General features: G+C 33.8%; 2 protein-coding genes across 2 annotated transcripts; one reads left to right on the plus strand and one right to left on the minus strand.

Moving 5' to 3' along the window:
* Positions 1-259: 259 nt before the first annotated feature.
* bbs12 (Bardet-Biedl syndrome 12) lies at positions 260-4,433 on the minus strand. The gene is given in 3 exon segments (XM_019093245.2): positions 260-2,931; positions 2,934-3,276; positions 4,314-4,433. Coding segments are annotated over 3 exon segments (1,785 nt in total). The 5' UTR covers positions 4,353-4,433; the 3' UTR covers positions 260-1,528.
* Positions 4,434-4,492: 59 nt separating this feature from the next.
* Positions 4,493-10,579, plus strand: LOC109077930 (centrin-1-like). Its single transcript, XM_042769869.1, has 5 exons — positions 4,493-4,672; positions 5,903-6,058; positions 8,464-8,592; positions 9,914-10,051; positions 10,312-10,579. Exons 1-5 carry the CDS (start codon positions 4,670-4,672, stop codon positions 10,399-10,401), a joined length of 516 nt encoding a protein of 171 aa, XP_042625803.1. The 5' UTR covers positions 4,493-4,669; the 3' UTR covers positions 10,402-10,579.
* Positions 10,580-22,277: the final 11,698 nt, after the last annotated feature.

Genomic DNA, 22,277 nt, shown 5'->3' on the forward strand with positions numbered 1-22,277 from the left:
AAAGTCTTTAGCACCATCGATAATACAATTTATTATTATTATTATTCATTATTATTATTATTTATATCGTATTTTATATATTTTGTTTTTAAGTGTGCTCTGTATATATATTTGATTGAACTTGTGTCCCACAGCAGCAATAAAATAGGTTTAAAAATTTTTTTTTTTTTTTTTACATTTATTTATTTTCTGACTGTTTTCTATCTGTGCTGTTTGGCAAATAATCAGTTACTCGCTCTCACGGTTGTTTTCGGAAGTTTACAAACTTGAATATGTGTAGGTACCCTTAAAATGTTAAAGTTATTTTTTTTCCCGGTTAATATGTTATTTTACTACATTAATTAAAATGTGTTTAACGCAAATTTAAGATTATTTTTTAAAAACATTTATATAGTCAGTTTCATTCCGCTTTGTACTCATCTGCTGTGAGCTGTACTGACCGACCTAGTTTTCACTATAAATAAAATAATCTCCATATAATTCAGTATAGAACATTTTTTTGGAATGCTATTTATTGTAGTGCCATGCATATAAACTTGATCTGACTTGAACATATTTCTTTTCAGATTCATACATTACTTTAATAGCAGATTGGAAATAAAGATATATGCTTTAAACGTAATCCAAATAAATATTTTCAAAATAAAAGTAAAATATGTTACGTTTACGATATACAACCCAATTATTTAACGTAGGAAATAACACGTTGCCTTTGTAATATCACACAATCACAGTATTTTATTCAGGCGCCTCCAATCATCAGTTCACCTTGACAAAAAAAAAAAAAAATATTATGGTCTATCATGGTCTTTACATGCAGTGCACATTTATGCCCACTTTGTGGCAGTATTGTAAGCAAAAAAAAAAAAAAAAAAAAAAAAAAAAAAAAAAAAAAACAAGAGGTTCAAATGAAAATCAGATGAGCATTTGAAGGATATATAGATATAAAATATTATACCAATGTACTTAAAAACAACATCTTGGTATTACCATCTGTACTTGTTACCTTTCTATCAAACAATGAAAAGACTATATTATTTAAAAAAAATAAAATAATAATAATATACAAATCCAAATATGTAGGCTATACTGAATGAATGAATGAATGAATGATTAAATAAATAAATAATAAACCAATTTTTCCTAGAGAATTTAGTCCTGAATTTATGTATTTACTCCTTTTTTTAGGCATTTTATGTAATCATATATTAGACTTAATCATTTCTACATTTCCAATTTAAATTTATTTTGTATAAACCAGACAAATAGTAAATAATAATAATAAAAAAAATACTTTTTTAAAACTTTTACTTTCACATTTCCATTAATTTTTTTCAGCTCGTGAAATATTACGCACATTTTCAGAACCGCACTCATAACATCATGTACCAAAGAATATTTTTTCGTAAAACATTTCCAGCCTACTTGAATAGAAAACAACTCAAGCATCTTCAGAGTAAACAATATATAATGAAAATAAAAAAAAAAGATTTCAATTCTTTTTGAAAAATGAATTATGCCTCAGATATCAAAGATACATGAGCTCACTGTTAACATGTTCTCCTTCACTGACACCTGTAATGATCTCTGTGTCAGACTGAAGCACCAAAAACACCAGATCAAGAGCTCTCCTCCAGGCTTCAGACTTCACAGTCAGGTTATCATACACACCAGCTCCATCTGTATCCCCTGATATGGCTTCTCCCTCTTTATAAAGCCTCATCCGATGTGCAATAGCCGTCCAAGCCTCTGCTTTAGACTCCACCGAGCCGCTGTTCAGCATCAAAGTGGAGACGTAATCCATCCAGGCTTCGGCCATCAGCTCCAGCACCACACTTTCCTGTGGGTTTTCCATCTCTGTCTGCCTGGATTGATGAAGCTGCTGGATGCAAAGGAGCTCGGTGGCTCCTGCGCCATGCAGCAACTTCCCATCTGTGAGCGCTTGGTGCAACCGATGAGCACAGCTCCAGAACTGATCCTCCAAGCTTTGTACTTTAGCAGATACAGAGCTGCATATGACCGCCGTGACCAGAGATGTGCTTACAGTCACAATGCTGACCGCGACTAAATCATTTTTTCCACTGAAATCTCTCCATGGACTGACTGTAACACCCCGTCCCACGCAGTTCTCGTCAATCTGTGTGACGTATGAAACCGTGATGGCGCCTGTGCGTGTGCTGAAGTCATTCAAAACGCTGCTTTTAACACCTTCGACAACCAGCACGTTTGCACCGAGAACTCTGTCTTTGAGTTTCACTCCAGCCGAGCCGCTCACAAGCACAACATCAATGCTGAGTTCATGCAGTTTTCGTAATGCATCCTCAAGCCAACGCTCTTCCAGACTCACGCTTGACATGTTAGCACGATCTGTGATGTGCACGACATTCGCAGGCCTGTTGAAACCCACGTGGCGATACTTCTCGCACAAATCGCCGTTCACCAAAGCGATATTTAACGCCTGACCCTGAAGGCACCGAACCACAGAGGCCTGTTCGACTGACAGCAATGTGACAAAGCCACGTAACACACATGATTCCTCCTCAGACATGCCTGGAATGAGGCACGTGACCAGCTTTTGAATATCCAAAGATCTGTTTTGTGCATCTTCTGTGATTTTGGATTGCAACTTGCATGCTTTTAAAACTAAACGCATGGAGGAGTCGCATCCGTGGCTGACGGCTTGTGCTATGCGACTCACGTCATTCAGAGCTGTTTGTGTGTTTTCAGTCTGTGAATTAAAGTGTCTGCTGTGTTTGAGTGTCAACCTGAGATTCTGAGAGAGTTTAACATCCACGTTCTGCATCTCTGAGTCCTGATTTTCAGATTTAAGAGCTGAAGTAGGTTTGAGCTCCTTTAGTTTCTGGCAAGAAACTTCTTCCACACTTACAGCTGATTGATTGCATACCTCCAAACACACATCCAGTCCTTCCTCATGGCTGTTTTGATATCTAACACAGTTATTCCTCTGTTTAGACACTCTAAAGCAACTCTACTCCAGACTCCGGCTAGAAACACCAGCGCACCCGTGCCAGAGTGGAAGACCTTCTGCTGTGCCTGTATCATCTCATGTAGCAGTTGTCCGACTGAGCCGTCCAGCTCGATATGCTCAAGCAGACGGGAACAGGAGCTGACCAACACAGCATCCCCGGCGTCTTCATCCAGGATGAACTTGGGCCGTTTGTTGGGGCCCAGAAAGCCGTGTGTGGTGGCAGCTAGGGCCTCTAACTGCTGGAGTCCGATGTGGCAGCGCTGAGGGACAGTGGCACTTCCAGACATCTGTGAATAAGGAATAAAAAGATGCTGGTTAGTTGTGATTTAGCTGTGTGTTCTGATAGGGTTGGACTGCAGGCAGAAGGAAAAAAACATGGTAATTAACCATATAGAAAAAAAAAGATAATAAATAATATTAAAATTCAAATAAGTAAATAATATTTTTGTACTCCTTTATTAGACTTAATTTGGAAATGTATAATTTACATGTTTTTTAGTATTAAAAATCTGACCAAAAAAATAAATAAATAAAAAATTACAATCTTCCATGTTCCATTCTATTTTACTTTTATTTAACATTTTCATTTTTTTTTCACAGACGTTATGTAAATATTTAGGACAGCACACATATATTGTTATTAATTCGATTAATTATATTATTAATTATTTATTATTTAGATGTGTGTCGTGAAGAGGTTTTGGGCATAAGGAAAAACAACGCTAAATGCAATACATTTTAAAAATGCATATACTTACATATTTAGGGTAGCAAAATAAATATCAACTTTTAAAAGTAAGTAGAAAATGTCTGCGATATCTTCCGATCAAACTCGATAATATTTTCCCAGTTACTTGGATCAAAAGTTTCATTTGAACATTGTGTCGTGTGATGAATTATTGGCTGCCGAGAGCATGAAACTTTCAAAATATAAATTTTCTATTATAATTTTGGTATGTTTTTAGTCTACCGTAAGATCAATAATATATGCCTTTTAAGCCATTTTTAATAAAATAAATGGATGTGGATGCTGCACACACTTTTCACAGATTATTGTATTTAGATTACATGCATAAAATATGCATAAATCAAGTTGACAAAGGCATCAAACGCTGCTATATTAGATAAATAAAATAAACCGAATCTTTCTGTGTGTCATAATAATGGTCGAGGTTATGCGGTCTTACTAGCAAATTAGCTTCTGTTGTATTTTATGCAGGCAAAACAAAGCATTGAATCTGTCTGGGTATCATTTGGATCACGTTTCAAGTCAAATTCGGGTCATATATCCTAACGCTGTCCTAATCAAACCGAGTCTACAAACCTTCACCGCTGAGCTGCATTGTTTACGTAGTGGGTCCATATTCTGAAATGCGCGTGCGCACTGGACTGCCCTACGCTTGCTTACGGGCTCGTTGCTAAGAGACGGACGCCAAACGACGCAAACCGTCAACGACTTATGACATACCGCGGCCGCTCATGTTTGATTGGTAGAATTCGTACTAGAAAGAGAGGCTTCACCTGCTATTGGATCAATCTGCTGTCAATCACTCAGAGGTCACGCCCATCCAAACGCCCTCAAGGAAACCTACGACACTACTGACAGCGTTTCCTACTCTTGTTTACTAACATTTCACGCACGCTGCAAAGCTGTGGTTTGATTCTGCTCAAACTGTCGAGATGGTAAGTAAAGATTATGTAACTTTTAAAACTTTGTCGAATGAATTAATGTTTGCAGAAACGTAAGAAGAGTAACGTATATACTATGGTTGTTAGCCTAAGCTGTTAGCCTGTTGGTGTTATTGTTATGGAAACCAGCAGAGACAGTCATTAGCTTCATTTGTTGAGATGAAAAACTTTAATTTATATAATGGGTAAATCACTTTTATTGAGGTAAACATAGAAAGTGTTATTCTCTACATTAACTAACGTTATATGTGCTTGCTTGAATCTAATTAATTGAACTGAAGTTTTGTAAATCTACGTGATTATGAAACTAATCCTGCTCTTAAAGTCTCCCACCAAATACAGATTAACCTGTGAATAACTTACTTAAACGTGATTTAATTAACTAACCTTTATTTATCCTTACAGGAGAAGAAAATGCATTGTTGCAGGAGCAAAATAGTACAGGAATATATATATATATATATATATAATATATATATATATATATATATATATATATATATATATAGTATTATATATGAGTTCAATTCATATTCTGAATTTCTGATTTTTATGTGACGTGACATACAGCCAAGTATGGTAACCCATTCTCAGAATTCATGCTCTGCATTTAACCCATCCAAAGTGCACACACACACCGTGAACACACACCCGGAGCAGTGGGCAGCCATTTATGCTGCTGCGCCTGGGGAGCAGTTGGGGGTTCGGTGCCTTGCTCAAGGGCCCCTCAGACTCAAACCCACAACCTTAGGGTTAGGAGTCAAACTCTCTAACCACTAGGCCACGACTTCCCCATGTACTTCGAACAAAACACAATAAACAGTAAAAATATGGTAATAAAAATAAATAATGTAAAAATAGGAAAATAAATAAAGGAATAAATAACTTGATAAAACAAATACAATTCATCCAATTAAGTATATTTTTGTATTACTTTTTTAATTTTTTAATTATTTTATATATTTATTTTTAACTTTATTTTTTATTCTTTCATTTAAATGCATCCATTTATTTTTAACTTTATTTATTCCCATGTGAATTTATTTCCATATTTACTCATTTATACATTAGTGCAACATGGAAATGAGGTATGTGGAGCTTTCAGAGCTCCAGTGCATTGAGAGATTACATATACAGAAGATTTTATAAAACATATAAGAAACCCATGCTGACACCCCCTGGTGGAAGCATGGCTGAATCTCTCTTTCTGCTTTTATTTCCAAGGCTTCCAGCTTCAGGAAACCCAGTGCCACTACGAACCAGCGGAAGAAAGCAGGTCCCAAACCTGAACTGACAGAGGAACAGAGGCAGGAGATCAAAGAGGCGTTCGATCTGTTTGACACAGACGGCTCTGGAAACATAGATGTAAAGGAACTGAAGGTAAAAAGGGTTCGTGACCTGTAGCCCTAATGTCATATTAGATAAAAGCCCAGAGAAAACATCTAAACTAAATCTAGGAATGACTTAATTGTAAAATCCCATCTGAGTAACTAATCTTACTCCTTACCTACTTCTAGCTAATGTTAACAGGAATTTTAATATACACAGGCATAATATAAATTTAAACAGACTGTTATTACTTTTTAACACAAATGAGAATAATTTATTAACCCAAATATCAAATATATATAAAAAAACTATTCTACATATACACAGGCATAATTTATATTTATCCTTAAATGTAATTTCATGCAATTAAAGGAATAGTTCACTCAAAAATTAAAATGTGCTAAAAAAATAAAATAAAATAAATTACTCATCCTCAGGACATCCTTAATGCAGATCAGTTTATTTCTTCATGGGAACAGATTTGGAGAAATGTAGCATTACATCACTTGCTCACCAATGGATCCTCTGTAGTGAATGGGTGCCGTCAGAATGAGAGTCCGAACATCTGATAAAAACATCACAATAATCCGCAAGTAATCCACACCACTCCAGTACATCAATTAACATATTGTTAAGTAAAAAGCTGCGTGTTTGAAAGAAACAAATCCATCTTTAAAGGGATAGTTCACCCCGTCATTTGCTCACCCTCAAGCCATCCTAGGTGTATATGACTATCTTCTTTCAGACAAATACAATCTGAGTTATATAAAAAATATTCTGGCTCTTCCAAGCTTTATAATGGCAGTGAATGGGGGTTGAGATTTTGAAGCCCAATAAAGTGCATCCATCTATCATAAAAAGTGCTCCACACGGCTCCAAGGGGGGAATAAAGGCCTTCTGAAGCGAAGCAATGCGTTGGTATAAGAAAAATATCCATATTTAAAACTTTATAGGCCATAATCTCTCGCTTCCGTTAACTGCTGTACACACACTGAGAGAGTGGCGTTCCAGCAGATGATGTTGGACGTAGAAGAATATGCTAGTCTCGCGAGAACCAAGCTAGAAAATACGGTTCATAAAGTTTTAAATATGGATATTTTTCTTACATAAACACATTGCTTTGCTTCAGAAGGTCTTTATTAACCCCCTGGAGCCATGTGGAGCACTTTTTATGATAGATGGATGCATTTTATTTTGCTTCAAATTCCCGACCCCTGTTCACTGCCATTATAAACTTTGGAAGTGCCAGAACATTATTTAATATAACTCTGATCTGAAAGAAGAAAGTCATATACACCTAGGATGGCTTGAGGATGAGTAAATCATGGGGTAATTTCAATTTTGGGTGAACTATCCCTTTAAGATGTTTTTAAACTTTAAACTGTTGCCTCTGGCCAAAATATCAATCCATAATCCATAATAACGCATCCTCCGGTGAAAAGGTATTCTGGTATGAATCAAGAGAGAAATAAAAGAACAGATCAAGCACCGTTTACAAGCCAAAACAGTTTTAAACAAATTTGTCTGTGGATTTTTTTTTTACAAACATGCAGATTTTTGCTTCAAGAGACGTTAATTGATGGACTGGAGTATGGTGGATTACTTGTGGATTATTGTGATGTTTTATCAATTGCTGAGGATCCATTGGTGAGCAAGTGATGTAATGTTCTTTATTCTCATGAAGCAACAAACTCATCTACATCTTGGATGGCCTGTGGTTGATTACGTTTTCAGCAAATTTTCCTTTTTTGGGTGAGATATTACATCAAAAAAAAAAACAACAAACAAATATAACAAAAATAAAAAGAAATCACCATACTTCCCCGGTAGCTTTTTTGAATTATAAATTTTCTGAAATATTATGTTTATTATCAAAATTAATTCAATCTAATTAAATATGCAGAAATTAAATATTGCAGAAATCTGAACATTGGATAAAACCAGGTTCAAAATTTTCATTTTGTTGACATGTTAGAGTTAAAAGTTTTTTGGATATCTCTTTTTATCACTCCATAAATCAGATAATACTGCCAACAGCTAGAAAAAAAATGATTGTTTATTATTTTTAGGAATAAAATATTTTATAAAATCAAGCGAATGATATATAAATAAACCGTTTTTTTTTTTTTTTTTGACTGTAGTGTTTTGCCTTGAGTTGAGAGTTAAAGGTTTAAAAATGTTAATAATGTGAATCCATTCAAATACAGCAAGTGTCCATACTCTATACCATGGATCTCCAACCCTGCTCCTGGAGAGATACCATCCTGCACAGTTCGGTTCCAACCCTGCTCCAACACACCCGTCTGTAATTATCAAGTAGCCCAGAACACCTTGATTAGCTGGTTCAGGTGTGTTTGATTGGGGTTGGAGCTGAAATCTGCAGGACAGTAGCTCTCCAGGAGCAGGGTTGGAGACCCCTACTCTATACTAACAGAGTAATTGACTTGTTGCCTTAGGTTGCTATGCGAGCTCTGGGGTTTGAGCCAAAGAAAGAGGAGATAAAAAAGATGATTGCTGATATTGATAAAGAAGCGTCAGGCGTAATCACCTTCAATGATTTCCTTTCTATGATGACACAGAAAATGGTAAGTCTGCAAGCCGAATGATAACATAACCAATCAGACAACAATCTTGCCACATTTGCAAACCTCAGGTATTTACATGGAAAATGATGTCAATAAAATTTCAGAATAGAAACATGTCAAGATGACAAGGAATTTGATATTTGATAGCTAGATAAATTAATTAAAATGAAAATTAATTTGATAGCGAGACTTTGAAAGAGTTGTTTATGGTTGCCAAGCATTGTCTGTTTTTACAAAAGCTTAGAAGTGGCTCGTCCAATCAGAATTTTAAATTGAAACTAACTGTTTTATAAAGTCATTTCTTTTTAACAATTTTAAATAAATAATCAGAATTTTGTCATCAAATTTAAAATAAAAAGCAATCAGTTGAGTTGAAATACCTTTTATTTGTAAAGTATTCAATAGATAATCCAAAAATAAGCTTAACCGGATGGTTATGTAATATATAAAATGTTTATTTGTTCATATTTTCATCTTGATGCTGTATACCATAAGTGTGACATAAATAACTTGTACTGTAATTTTGGTCATACTGTAAATATCATGAAAATATTAATAAAATGAACATGTAATGAACAGGAAAATAACAGTTAATGTTGCAACATTCACCGATTTTGAAAATACTTCAGTCTTAGCTGTAAAGCAGGTCTACAGAAGAAAATTGTTCCTTTTCAAAAAATTTTTTATGAAGAATCTGAAATTTGGTATGTCAAGTTTAAAATAAAAAGAGAAAAAAAATAAAACGAAATTAAAAAACTATTTAATTCAAAAACAGTTTAGTATCTTTGATATACTATTATAGTTTTTATACATTTCTTCAGTCTGTTTTTATATTTTATTTTCACCTTAGTCTTTTAAATATTTTTAATATTTTCTGTTTTCATTTTCATTTTAGTAAAAGTTTTAGGAATTTTTAGTGCATTTTTGTCATTTTCAGTAGTTTTTGTTTTGTATATAACAAAATAATATATATAAACAATATATATAATTTTCATTAATTTTATTTCAGTTTTAGAAATTTTAGTACATAATGTTAAACTAAATCAAGATTAGAAATGTTGTCTTGGTAACTAGGTGAATTAATTTTAAATATATTTTATACATTTAATTTAAAAAAAAAAAAAATCTTCAGGGTTTAAATTTTAGTTTAATTTAGTTAACTATAGTAACCAAATGTTTATTTGTTTAAATTTCCATCAAAAATAAAACTCTTGATGCTGTATGCCGTTAACGTGATATAAAGTTGCTCATACTGTGGTTTTGGTCAGAATGCCCACTCCCACACTGAGTTTAGCTGTGTGTCATTTATCTTTAACAACAGAGTGAGAAGGACTCGAAAGAAGAAATCCTGAAAGCTTTCAGGCTATTCGACGATGACTGCACCGGCAAAATCTCTTTCAAAAATCTCAAGCGAGTAGCCAAAGAGCTCGGAGAGAACCTCACAGACGAGGAGTTACAGGTGCGTCTGGTTCCAGATCTGGGGAAATACACAGAAAGAGGATGTTCCTGCGTGTGAAACATCACAGATGAATCTGTCTCTCCTGAGACACTGGCTGGTTAGTCAGTGGGTAGTGGATGACATAAGATCAGATAAGATCCCTCATCATGGAGCAACAGCTGACACCATTAGGAAACACTGCACTATAACAACATGTTTTTGACAATTGTCTTGTAAAATGATTGTCTCGGTTTTTTTTTTTTTTTTTTTTTTTGAAACAGGAAATGATCGATGAGGCCGACAGAGACGGTGACGGAGAGATTAATGAGCAGGAGTTTCTACGGATAATGAAAAAGACCAGTCTGTACTGAATCACTAAAGCTATTACATCTACAAGCCTCTTAATAGACTTGAAGTGTTGTTTTGTGTTGCTTTCTTTTTTTTTTTTTTCTTTTTTTTTTACAAGGTTGTAAAAACATTTTAATCTATACATATTTTGTACAGTATCAAATAAAAATGTATTTGCATCCGTGTTGTCTGTTTACACATAATGACCAAGCCCAAAAGTGAACAATGCATGAGAATAAACATTCACCCTTAAAAATGCTGGATTGTTTCAACCCAACTTTGGGTCAAAGATGGACTAACCCAGCTGTTGGGTTAAATTTTTTTAATTAAATTTTTAACCCAAAAGTTGGGTTAATCCATATTTGACTCAAAGTTGGGTTGAAAAAAAAAACAGCATTTTTTAGAGCCTACATATGTTGCATAAAAATATATAAAAATGTAAGATATCCTTTTGAGTTTTAAGGCTTAAAGTGGAAACCCTGCTACTAAGAACCACATTTATTGGGTGTTGGCCATAAAAACGTAATCTTGGTCTTTGACATAATTTTTCTAATAAAATATAAAACACATTCATATAAAATTATGTATGAGACAGGGAATGTCCATTATACATTAGAAAGTAATTAGCCAAATAATGTTACAATAGTAATTAAAAATAAAAACTCTTGTAGGTGTGTATATGATAATCCATGCAGCTTTACCCACTGAGACTTAGAGATTCTGCTAATTTTTACAACAGCTGTATTATGATGATTATTATTAGTAGTATTCTTACTTTCAAACTTTAACAAAACATTGCAGGCTAACATGTGAAAATACAATATAATAGAGCAACTAAAAACAGCAAAGATTAGATAGATAGATAGATAGATAGATAGATAGATAGATAGATAGATAGATAGATAGATAGATAGATAGATAGAGGGCCTCAGTATAGGACTAGCTCCATTTTAAAGACATCAATTATATGTGTTAATAAAATATAAAAGTACAACATCAGTGTACTGATGGCACCCCAAACCACAGTCATATGTTAAATTCTAAAAACTTTGTTCAATACTTGTGGGGAAGTCGTGGCCTAGTGGTTAGCATGTTTAACTCCTAACCCTAAGGTTGTGGGTTTGAGTCTCGGGCTGGCAATACCATGATACTGAGGTGCCCTTGAGCAAGGCACCGAACCCCCAACTGCTCCCTGGGCGCCACAGCATAAATGGCTGCCCACTGCTCCGGGTGTGTGTTCACAGTGTGTGTGTGCGCACTTTGGATGGGTTAAATGCAGAGCACAAATTCTGAGTATGGGTCACCATACTTGGCTGTATGTCACTTTTACTTTTTACTAAGTAAACTCAATAAACAAATACAGATCATTGCTGGAACTGTACAGAGACATCTCAGTTTAGGAAGACTGTTGGTATCTGTCGAGATTAAAATGTCACTTCAGTCAAATCAAGTCACATTTATTTGCTGCCTTCTTATTGTAGTCTTATGTAAGACAAAACAGAAAAAAGTCCCGTTCAGAAACAAATGTAACGGGAATTTGTCATCTAGCAATGGACAACTTGCGTTAAAAATCAAATATAACACAAAAGTTGATAGAAGAAAGTAGGATGAAACAAAGGTCAAACCAAGAGTGAGTTTTGAACTGGGAAACACCTCTTTGCCCAACATGCACAGAATTTTTTTTTCTTTTTTACTCTCCCACAAATACAGTAAAACCTAAAAACTGACATTTTAAGTCATTAGAAAAAGAAAAAAAAAATGTTAAAGTGTCATAAAAAAGGGTCATCATGTACACACTCTCATGTCGTTCCAAATCTGTGTGCATTTATTCATTTCTGCTAAACACAAAATAAGATTATTTTGAAAAATGTTGGTAACCAAACAGTTTAGTAACTAACATTCTAAAAAAAAAATTGTCTTTTGTGTTCCAGAGAAAGTCATTCATACCGGTTCAGAACAACATGAAAGTGTGTAAATGACAACTGATTTTTTCATTAATAGTCTTTAAGAGTTAGGGCAAGATTACAATGCAGACATATATTTAGATATATATTTATCAGAAATTGTGAAACAAATCTGTTTGTGCATGTAAAACAAATTTGCTGTAAAGCTGGTGCATATGTTTGTAGATACTGCCCAGTGCATAGGGCCCAGAGGTCGAGAGGGGCCGAGAATGACGTTTTGCGATCACGACGAACCAAAGTTTCTGTAGTATTTCTTACCTGAATACTACTGTTAGACACATTTGAAAAAATTAAAGCACTGTTTACTTCATTTAGTTCTGTTGTATTTATTTGTTATATTGCTTGTCATTTGTTTCTTTGATCTTAGGAACTTTTTACTTATATTAGTTGCCAACAAGTTTTACTGGTTTACAGATAACTTGCAAAATATAGTCTTAAAAACCAGCATAAAAAAGAATTGAGATTGCAGATCGTGATTCTTCCTGAAAAAAATCATGATATGATATTTTTTCCATATTGCCCACTCCATTCTGTAGTTTCATATGCAGTATTATAATACATAAAAATTCACTTTATTTAACAACAACAGTTGTCTATGATGAGTCTGTTTAGACAGTAAATGTGTTTAAAGGCCTTTGAGAACAGAAACATTCGAGACCATCGTACCACCATGTATGACTCAACCGCTGACAGAAATGAATAATACTTAAATGAAGTGACTGAACACAAACCCTAATGACTTGACATCAGTAAAAGTGATTTTGCTCTTTATGTGTAAAAGTGAAGCTGCATTAGACACACGGCATCACCTGACCCCTTATAGAGGCTGACGAATCTTCACGGCGACCAACTAAAGTGAGATTTTCCAGAAGTCATAAATAATCAAAAGTTCATGAACAGGATTTTAGTCAGTTATTTTTCCAGGCTCTCAAAAGCGTTGGCGGATCTGCTTGCATCAAGCTGAAAGTTTGTTTACAAGTTTCAGACACTAAAAATTCTAAATGGAAAACAGGAAATGGAAAAGCGATTTGCGTCAAGGTGTCAAAATTTCATCGCTGTCTCCGTATCTGAAGGTCGAATTGCGTGGCATATGGGCGTTTGATAACAGGCCGGAATGTGTCCATCTATAACCTTTTTTTTTTAGTGCAACGGATGTTTTTTAGTTCCAAATAATCTACGTTAACTGCTTAATGATGGATTAAATGTTTTCTCTTAAAATTATATGAATTACAAACAAGAAAACATGAAATTTTACTCAAATCAGAGCTGTAATGGTATCTCGAGAATGTTTTTTTTTTTTTTTTTTTTTCAAAATTGTGCAAAAAAAAAGTTTGTTATTGTCTGCGTAAGACAAATCATTTCAATGAATCATCACAACTTTCAAACAAAACCTAGAAATCTATTCATAACCTGTACATTTACAAAAAAGTGCCAAATGTTTAAGGAGACTGATGGCTGTTCTGAATAATATTTTTGATGTACCTTGTTTGAATAAAGTAGAATATATGACACTTAAAGAATTAATAATTAATGACTTTAAGTATTTAACTTGGGGAGTTTGTACTTTAATGGAGTACTACTGAAACTGAACACTTGTTTCAATTTATTTTACATTACCAAGATAAAAATCATGTTTTACTCTTTACAATTTCATGTTGACCTCCCCTCTTGTCAAAAAAATAAATAAAATAATAATAATAATTTTGGTAGGTTTTAACAGTCGATAAATACATTTCATTGTATAAAATCATGGTATTTCAACATGATACCCTCATAAAAGTGCTATTTTTATTACATATAAATATAATATTATATGAAAATAGTACCAGTACCAACAAATAATATAGGGTACAATGGTAAAATGATGGAATCATATGATTATACCACAGTGTCACTTCTGTATTCATAGACAATTGTGTTTATATGGTACTTATGTCCAAAAAAACATGCTATAACCATTATGGTTTTTTGTAATTATTCAATACCATGATACGGCCACAGTACTTGTTTTTATAAGTGCACTGACCCCGTCTTCCCCTAATTAACTGTTAATCTAACGACTAACCTTTAAAAACACAAAGTAAAGGCAAACTGTTCTCAGAAATCTCCCAGAGCAGTGCAAGCGTACCCTGCATGATCTTATGCCCCACTCTTATAGGAAAAGTAGCTTTGAACTCACAAATAACACTCCCACATATGGGCCTCTGGACAGGAAATGGTGTTTTGTTTCCTCTAAATCACTGCATTTCCATAACAACATTGTTTTCAGAAGCGGCGATCTGTTAACCCCTAAATGCCAAGGAAATGTCACTGTTTCAGATATGATAAATAAAGTGTTAATTGAGTGCGAGGCCCCTTTAGTTTTCAGTCAGACTGCAAAACCGATCAGACTGTAAAGAGCTCAGGCTCACGGCATCAACTGGTATGTAAACGTGACTATTTCATTGCTTTCTGCTGTTTGATTTGGCATGTTGTGTAGAAATAGCATAGATTGGGTATAAAAGGGTGAGTCAGTCAACAGAACTGAAGTCTCAGCTGATCTGCTTAAGTTAATTTACTCAGTGCCCTGTAGTGTATGTACTCTATATACAGTATGTTTATTTAGTTAAAATGTTAACTGCAGTGAAAAGTGTGCTGCTTTATTCTGAATATTGATGCACTGATGTACCTGTTGTACACAGAAAGGGCGTGACTGACTCACTGAAGCATTTGAGACTCTGAAAGTGGAATAACAGTACCTGAGAGTAGGAGCATCTACGTCACCTGTAGACGTCAAATGTTTTTTTAACTCAATGACAGTAAAGAAAGCAGCTTAGCTGGTCAGCCAGCTAAATCTCTGCATCATTATTGCAACATTATTGCTTATGTTAACATCATTTGCATGATATCAAACCAAAGCTTTGTGATTTCTGAAGTGTGCCTGTGTTTGTGATTTTATATGATTTTATTGATCATAGAAATGACTGCTTATTTGTTCAAACATAATTCATTTATTAATTATATTATTTATATCCATATCATAATTCGCATCTAAAGGTGATGATACATGGGGCAACTTTTTGAGCAATGTTGCTGGACAATGTTGCCATCAATGGGTAACCAGGTGAGACCCAGGGCCCATGACTGATCTAAAGTGTCCCGATAGAAAGTGCCCAAGCAACATCGCTTGACAACATTGCACTGTGTATCATCCCCTTTCATTGTAATTTCATTGTAACTTAGTAAGATTCTATCTCTCTATTTATCTCTCTATCTATCTATCTATACACACACACACACACACGCACACACACACACATATAAATACAATATAAATAGACACATACAAAAAAATGGTAGCTTTCTATTTTTCTATTCTACCTACTTGTTTTTCTATGTGTGTGTGTGTGTGTGTGTGTATGTGTGTGAATACACACACACACGCGCGCACACACACACACACACACACACACACACACATATATATATATATATATATACACACACATAACTTGTTACATGTACTGCGTTAGGCTAACCGAGACTTGTCATTTGCACTTACATATTGTTGCTCTTTTGATCCGCTTCGGATAAAAGGATCTGCTAAATTGTAAGTCGCTTTTGATAAAAGTGTCTGCTAAATGACAATGTAAATGTGTGTGTGTGTATATATATAAGTATATATACATACTGTATATAAATATTTAACTTCTGTTGAATAAATAAATAAATACATTTTATATATTTATTTGAAACTGTCAAATATATTTTAGTGAATTAGTGATTTTTTTTAATGTAATAATTCTAATGAATTATGTAAGGTGCACTGGGATGCCATTTTGTGCATGTGATGCTTCAGTAAATAAGTATATATATATATCTATATTATATATATATATATATATATATATATATATATATATATATATATATATATATATATATAGATATATATATATATATATATATATATATTAAAATAAACAGTGAATTAGTGACTTTTTTAGGCAAAACATTCTTGTGAATTATGTAAGATTTTGGGCATGTGATATATAGTCAAGGGCAGTTGTGTTCTTTCTTTAAAAAAGTCAAATACTGTTTTAAATCTCATGATAAGCTGTTTGTGACTTCAACATCATGGCACCAAAATCTCCAAAAAGAGAAGTAGGACACAAGGAGCCACACGCTCCATAGCAAAGCGTAAAAATGCAGTACCTCTATTCCCAGCGTACACACAGCCAGATTGGCCGTCCCCCGCCCACATTACCCTGTCTTCCTGTGTGCTTACCGTAATATCCGCAAAATCGACATGTGTCTCGTTCTCAGTCTGAATAAGCCGGAAAACTGATTCACCTGTGTCCTCACACATGCCCCCAATATCAGCCGCTTCAGCCCGCAGCTGCCTTCAGCTGGCTTTGGTCTGGATCCACAGTGCCACCGGAGGTTGTTGTGTCTGCGTATCTGATGCTCTAGAGAGAGAGAAAGTGAAAAAGAGAAAATTTACAGTCAACTCTCAACCTACTTTCAAATGCAGCTCTCGGCACACAGCAAGCTTTATGCTAATGTATAGAAAAAGGCCTACGTATAAAACAGAAAATGCAACAATATGATTCACGTGATGAACAAACTCTCAAGCAATAAGTGTATGACCTGAAATACTCACATAATTACCTAAAAACACCCCTCACATAACTCATCTGAACATTTGAAGTCTCTGTAGGTGATTTAAGATATTACAGAAAGTCTTGAGACAGTTGTAAACATTATAAAGTTTGTAAAAATTGTTGAAAAATATCCTAAATTCATTTGTATTTGTTTGGATGCATTTGGTCTCTAGGTCAGTGGTGTTCTTTCAGTCACGTGGACTTTTCAAAGATGATTTTTTTTATTTTATTTTTTAATGAAAAACACCTGTATACTAAAATCAAGTGACAAAATGACTAAAAATTTTACAATTAGGGACCAAATGACTTTTTGAGTTGCCAAATTGACAGAATGTGTTGATGTGACATTTTAATACAAATAATATGGTGATTTAAATTATGTTTATTATGTTTTTCCTGTTGTATTTATAAATTGGTTGCAGTTTGATGCTTTCATATTTCTGTTTTGAAATAGAATTTATGCCTGTTTGTAAGTAAATAAAATGTTGAATTGATTATGGTTCAGCTGATCAACTTTACAGTTGGGTCTCATATGCTAAATAATAACTATTTTTGTAAGATATTATGTTTTTAGAATATTAAAATTAATAATTGATTACAAAAAAAAAAAAAAACTCAGTTGTGACAATGTGCCTTTAATGACACAGTGTGGTATGAACAATAAGTCAGCAAACAGACTGCTATAAATCTCACAAACAGTTCCCGGTTTGTTTTGATTTGGACGATAATGGATGCTTCTCATTCCTTTTTTTTTTTTTTTTTTTTTTTTTTTTGTGCGTTTTTGCTTTCTTTAATCATGTCTTAGCTTCACCCCTTTAGGATGCAATATTCTTCTAAGCACTTAAGGGATCTGCCCTTATGTTGCTGAAGTTAAGGTTAAGAAATTCATAATAAATATTAATTACTCATATTAATTACGATGTATGGTTTATTTAAATTGATACACATCATGGATAAGTTTGATCGATTTGTGGGTCACGAACTGAAGTACAAAGAAGCAAAGAAACAAGGGAGCATTAATTACAGTGTTAAGTCGCACTAGTAGGCCTACAGTATGCTAAACAACAGTGGAAATTTTACTATTGTTTGAAATACAGCTGCTGATTATACAACAAACTTTTTTTACAACTCTCTTTTTTTTTTTTTTTTTTTTGTAAAAGACTAGGTTATTGTCTTTTAACAGCGTGGCAGGGTCATCAATTGACATGATTTACCATCATTCTGACAATATTTAGTGAATTTAAGCTGTCACTTGAACCTGAGTTATTTTATGCCAAATTAAAAATACAAAATTTACACAAAAGAACAAATTACTTATCAAAAAAATTACTATATATTCCTGAAATAAATGAAACTTGAAACTTGAATGTAGGCGAATGAATGTTCTGTTAAACAGTCTTAAATTGTTTGTTTAAAAAATTATTAACACATTTGTGAAATATATAGTACACAATACACATTCATTACCTTGCATATCAATATACAGTTTAAGTCTGTTATGCATGTTTAGTCTATTATTGAACTCAACTGTATGGTAGACCTTAGGGCAGCTGTGACCTAATGCTTAGAGAGTTGGACTTGTAACACAAAGGTCGCAGATTTGAGTCTCGGTGCTGGCAGGAATTGTAGATGGGTGGGGAGTTAATGAACAGCGCTCTCTTCCACCCTCAATACCCATGGCTGAAGTGCCCTTGAGCAAGGCACTGAACCCCCAGTTGCTCCCCGGGCGCTGGATATAAAGCTGCCCACTGCTCCGGGTGTGTGTTCACGGAATGGGTTAACTTCAACACTGCTGAGTGGGTTACCATTCTTGGCAAAAATGCAGAGCACCATTTCGAGTATGGGTGTAAATGAAGGAGATCTGGCAAAAACCCCTCACGACTTTACTGACCTTAGTTTGAGTGGGATTTTCATGCTGTATTATTATAATTAAACTAACAAACATTCATTATGTATTATTATAATTAATTTTTTTCTTATTGTAGTGGAAAGGAATTGACTGAGTAATGAAAAACAGAATGGTGCCAGTCTCATTGTGTAGTATGTCTGAATTCACAGTATTCACAGTATTCTACAATAGTCGAAAAGTACTGTATCTACATATGCAGTGATGCAAAGTGTACTGAAGATTTGTACTCAAGTACAAGTACTGTTACATCCCTGAATAATACTCAGTTACAAGTTAATAAAAAAAGTAATCAAGTAAAAGTACAAAGTTCTCTTCTCAAAAGCTACTCAGAGTACTAGATACTTTTTAGCTGTTGATATTTAATGAATTGTCAAAAACCACTAAATCAAATCAGAGATCCATGGAGAAAATAGAATATAGCAATACAAACATAACTTTGCTTTCCATTTATTACTTAAAAACACTAACATCAATTAAAAAACAAAAACAAAAAACACATAATCAAATCCAAAACATATCAAAAAAACACTGTATCAAGTCCAAAACATATCAAAACTCCACGAAGGCACAACAAATGTGTTAACACTGTATCAAGTCCAAAACATATCAAAACTCCACGAAGCACAACAAATGTGTTGGTTAGAACATTTGCTAAAAGAGAAAACACACCGGGACATTAGGTACTCCTTGCAATCATAATGCAACAGAAGGGTCTATGGAAATAAATACTTCAAATAAAAGGGTTATTGAGCTGTTGTTTATGTCATACAGGCCCGGATTTACAGAAGTGCTAGCTCAAAGCAAAAACTACCTCAGTGAAACAAAGCTGTAATAATAGCACATTGGCTAACCAGATTTGGCACCCACTTTCAGCTGTGGCCCACCCAATGAGAAGTTGGTAATTTTCCAAATGGATGTAATTTATTAAATGATATTAAAAATAAACATCTTATTTCACTATAACTTTATATATTTGGTTTAAAAATATTAAACGCGAGTTTTCATGGTCAATTACAGGCAGTTACTTCATTTTCCCTCTTCCTTTATTTGCATACCATATGCTTGTCAGAATGATGTCCCACCCACAATTATGTTTGCTATGTAAGAATAACAGTAAAATATGTGTGTTTGAGGAGTTGAATTTGAAAATAGCGAAACAAATATCAATCAGATCAATTGACTATTTGCACGGTTACCTCCTGGTTTTAGATAAGCCAGCCTACTGGGAAAAATAAAAATAAACAGCTAAACCCAGCTTAAGCTGGCTGGTCTTAGCTAGTTTAAACTGGAAGTAGCTACACTGTTAAAAATTTATTGTAATTTTACAGGAAATTCCTGGCAATTAATTAATATTAAGTAATATACAGGTAATGTACTGTTTTTTTTTTAATACAATAAAGTACTATGTTTATACAACAGTGTTACTGTGTTTATAGTAGCACTATTACAATAAAATACTTTATTTTGTATTGTTGTCATACAATCCTCAATAATGGTGACATTAAAAAAATGCAGCAATGCATGCTGGGAGATATGAATGTGTTTTGTATGCTTGCATGAAGCATGTCACCATTGTTGTGTTTCATATGCCAAATCTTGATGTCTGTGAGTGTATAAATAACACGAAACATGGTTTAAACAAAAAGTTGACAAGGACAATATTTATACACTCCTAAACATCAACATATGAAACACAACAACAGTGTTCCAGATTATTTCTTTTTATGTTTGTATTTAAACCAATTTTAATGCAGTCATTTATCTGTTATTAAAACAGACATGTTGATCTGCTTTATCAACACAGAACTGTTTTCTGAAAACAACTGCAATTGCTGCAGAAGAAGTAACACAACAAAAGTTGTGGGTCAAAAAGCAAACACTGATCTCCATGATGGTGATCTAAAAAAAAAAAAAAAAAAAAAAAAAAAAAACATTTTCAATAAGACATCAACATCTAAACCTCTGTGAATTCTCAATAAGAACTTCTGTAGATGTGTGACAGAAATAAAGTAAATCTGTTGAGAAGTAATTGAAGCTGGTAATGCTGTTTGTGGAGTTGTTTAATCAGATCTTGAGAGATTTAAAGTCTTTTATCTTCAGTTCATCTAAGGCTGTGGCTAAATAAAGTTGTAGTTTGTTTTCTTATTTCTCTTTCTTTCAGTGTTTGTTCACAGCAGGTGTTTGAATGATTGAGAGAATGTTTCAGAAACATCTTACCAACCTTTAAATAACATTTTACTAACATTAAGGAAACTGGATATTTTTATGTTCTTGGAACGTTACAAATCAACGTTCCTAGAATGCTGAATTTTAAATAAAAATTAAGTTGAAAGAATGTTTGAGGAACATCATACCTTTTAAAAACATTCCTCTAAAGTCAAGAAAACTGAACATTTTTTATGTTCCCTGTACCAACACTCAATATTTGGAGAACATTCTTATAACAAAATTCTGTTAGCTGGGAAAGTACCAATTTTAATGCTATCCCACAATGCTATGCGGTGGCTGTAAAATAATGCTTCTATGATGTAGTTACAATAATATTACAGGACTGTCCCTCAATTTCCCATCATGCATTTGCATTTACAATAAAAACATGAATACAATGCATTGTTGTAAAATATATTGTAATAATTACATCAATTGCTAACAGTGTAGTTTTAGCTGGTCTCTCAGCCTGGCAAGGCTGGTCAAGCTGGTTTTAGCTGATTGTTCCAGCTGGTCTCCCAGCCTGACTGGCTAAAACCAGCCTGACCAGCTAAGGAAGTGGCCAAAACCCCTCTAAAACCAGTCTGCTGACCAGCTATGACCAGGATGACTGGCTAAAACCAGCCAACCAGCTTAGGCTGGTTTTAGCTGTTTTTTTCAGCAATACATAGTTTGTCAAAATCAGTTTCCCTACTACATAATCCATTCACAATTTGAAGATTTTTTGTTTGTCTAAGAGGACCAAACTTCCACATATACTGTCTAAGAAATGGCAAACTAAAATTACGCGAGTGAATTTGGTAAATTGTTCTGCAAGTCATTGCTATGACTGACAGTGATAACTGTAGCAATGGATGGAATAAAACATCTGACAAGCTGCTGTCAAAAATAGAGCTGTGCATTAAGTGATTCAGACTAATTTCAGAGTAACAAAACTACAGCAGCAGCAAGTCTGTGTTGGCTAAATATATTTAGCAGCTTTTACAGTTAAAGGTAAAAATGTAGGCCTAGTTATTAAATTAAATCTAAAAATATTTTAAAATATCTAATGCATTATTTAATTGTTACACCATTAACAATTAACTTAATTTGTAGTTAAATAGATCACATGCTTTTGGCAAAACAAATCAAGCTCAGATTCAGTGCTTTGATGTGAAATGTGTTGTTTTTTTGTT

This window comes from Cyprinus carpio, chromosome A14 (assembly GCF_018340385.1).
Source record: "Cyprinus carpio isolate SPL01 chromosome A14, ASM1834038v1, whole genome shotgun sequence".
NCBI classification, from domain to species: domain Eukaryota; kingdom Metazoa; phylum Chordata; class Actinopteri; order Cypriniformes; family Cyprinidae; genus Cyprinus; species Cyprinus carpio.

Coding starts and splice junctions, on each gene's coding strand:
- LOC109077930 (XM_042769869.1), top strand. Junction 6,059..8,463: donor TAGATGTAAAGGAACTGAAG/GTAAAAAGGGTT, acceptor TTGTTGCCTTAG/GTTGCTATGCGAGCTCTGGG. Junction 10,052..10,311: donor TCACAGACGAGGAGTTACAG/GTGCGTCTGGTT, acceptor TTTTTGAAACAG/GAAATGATCGATGAGGCCGA.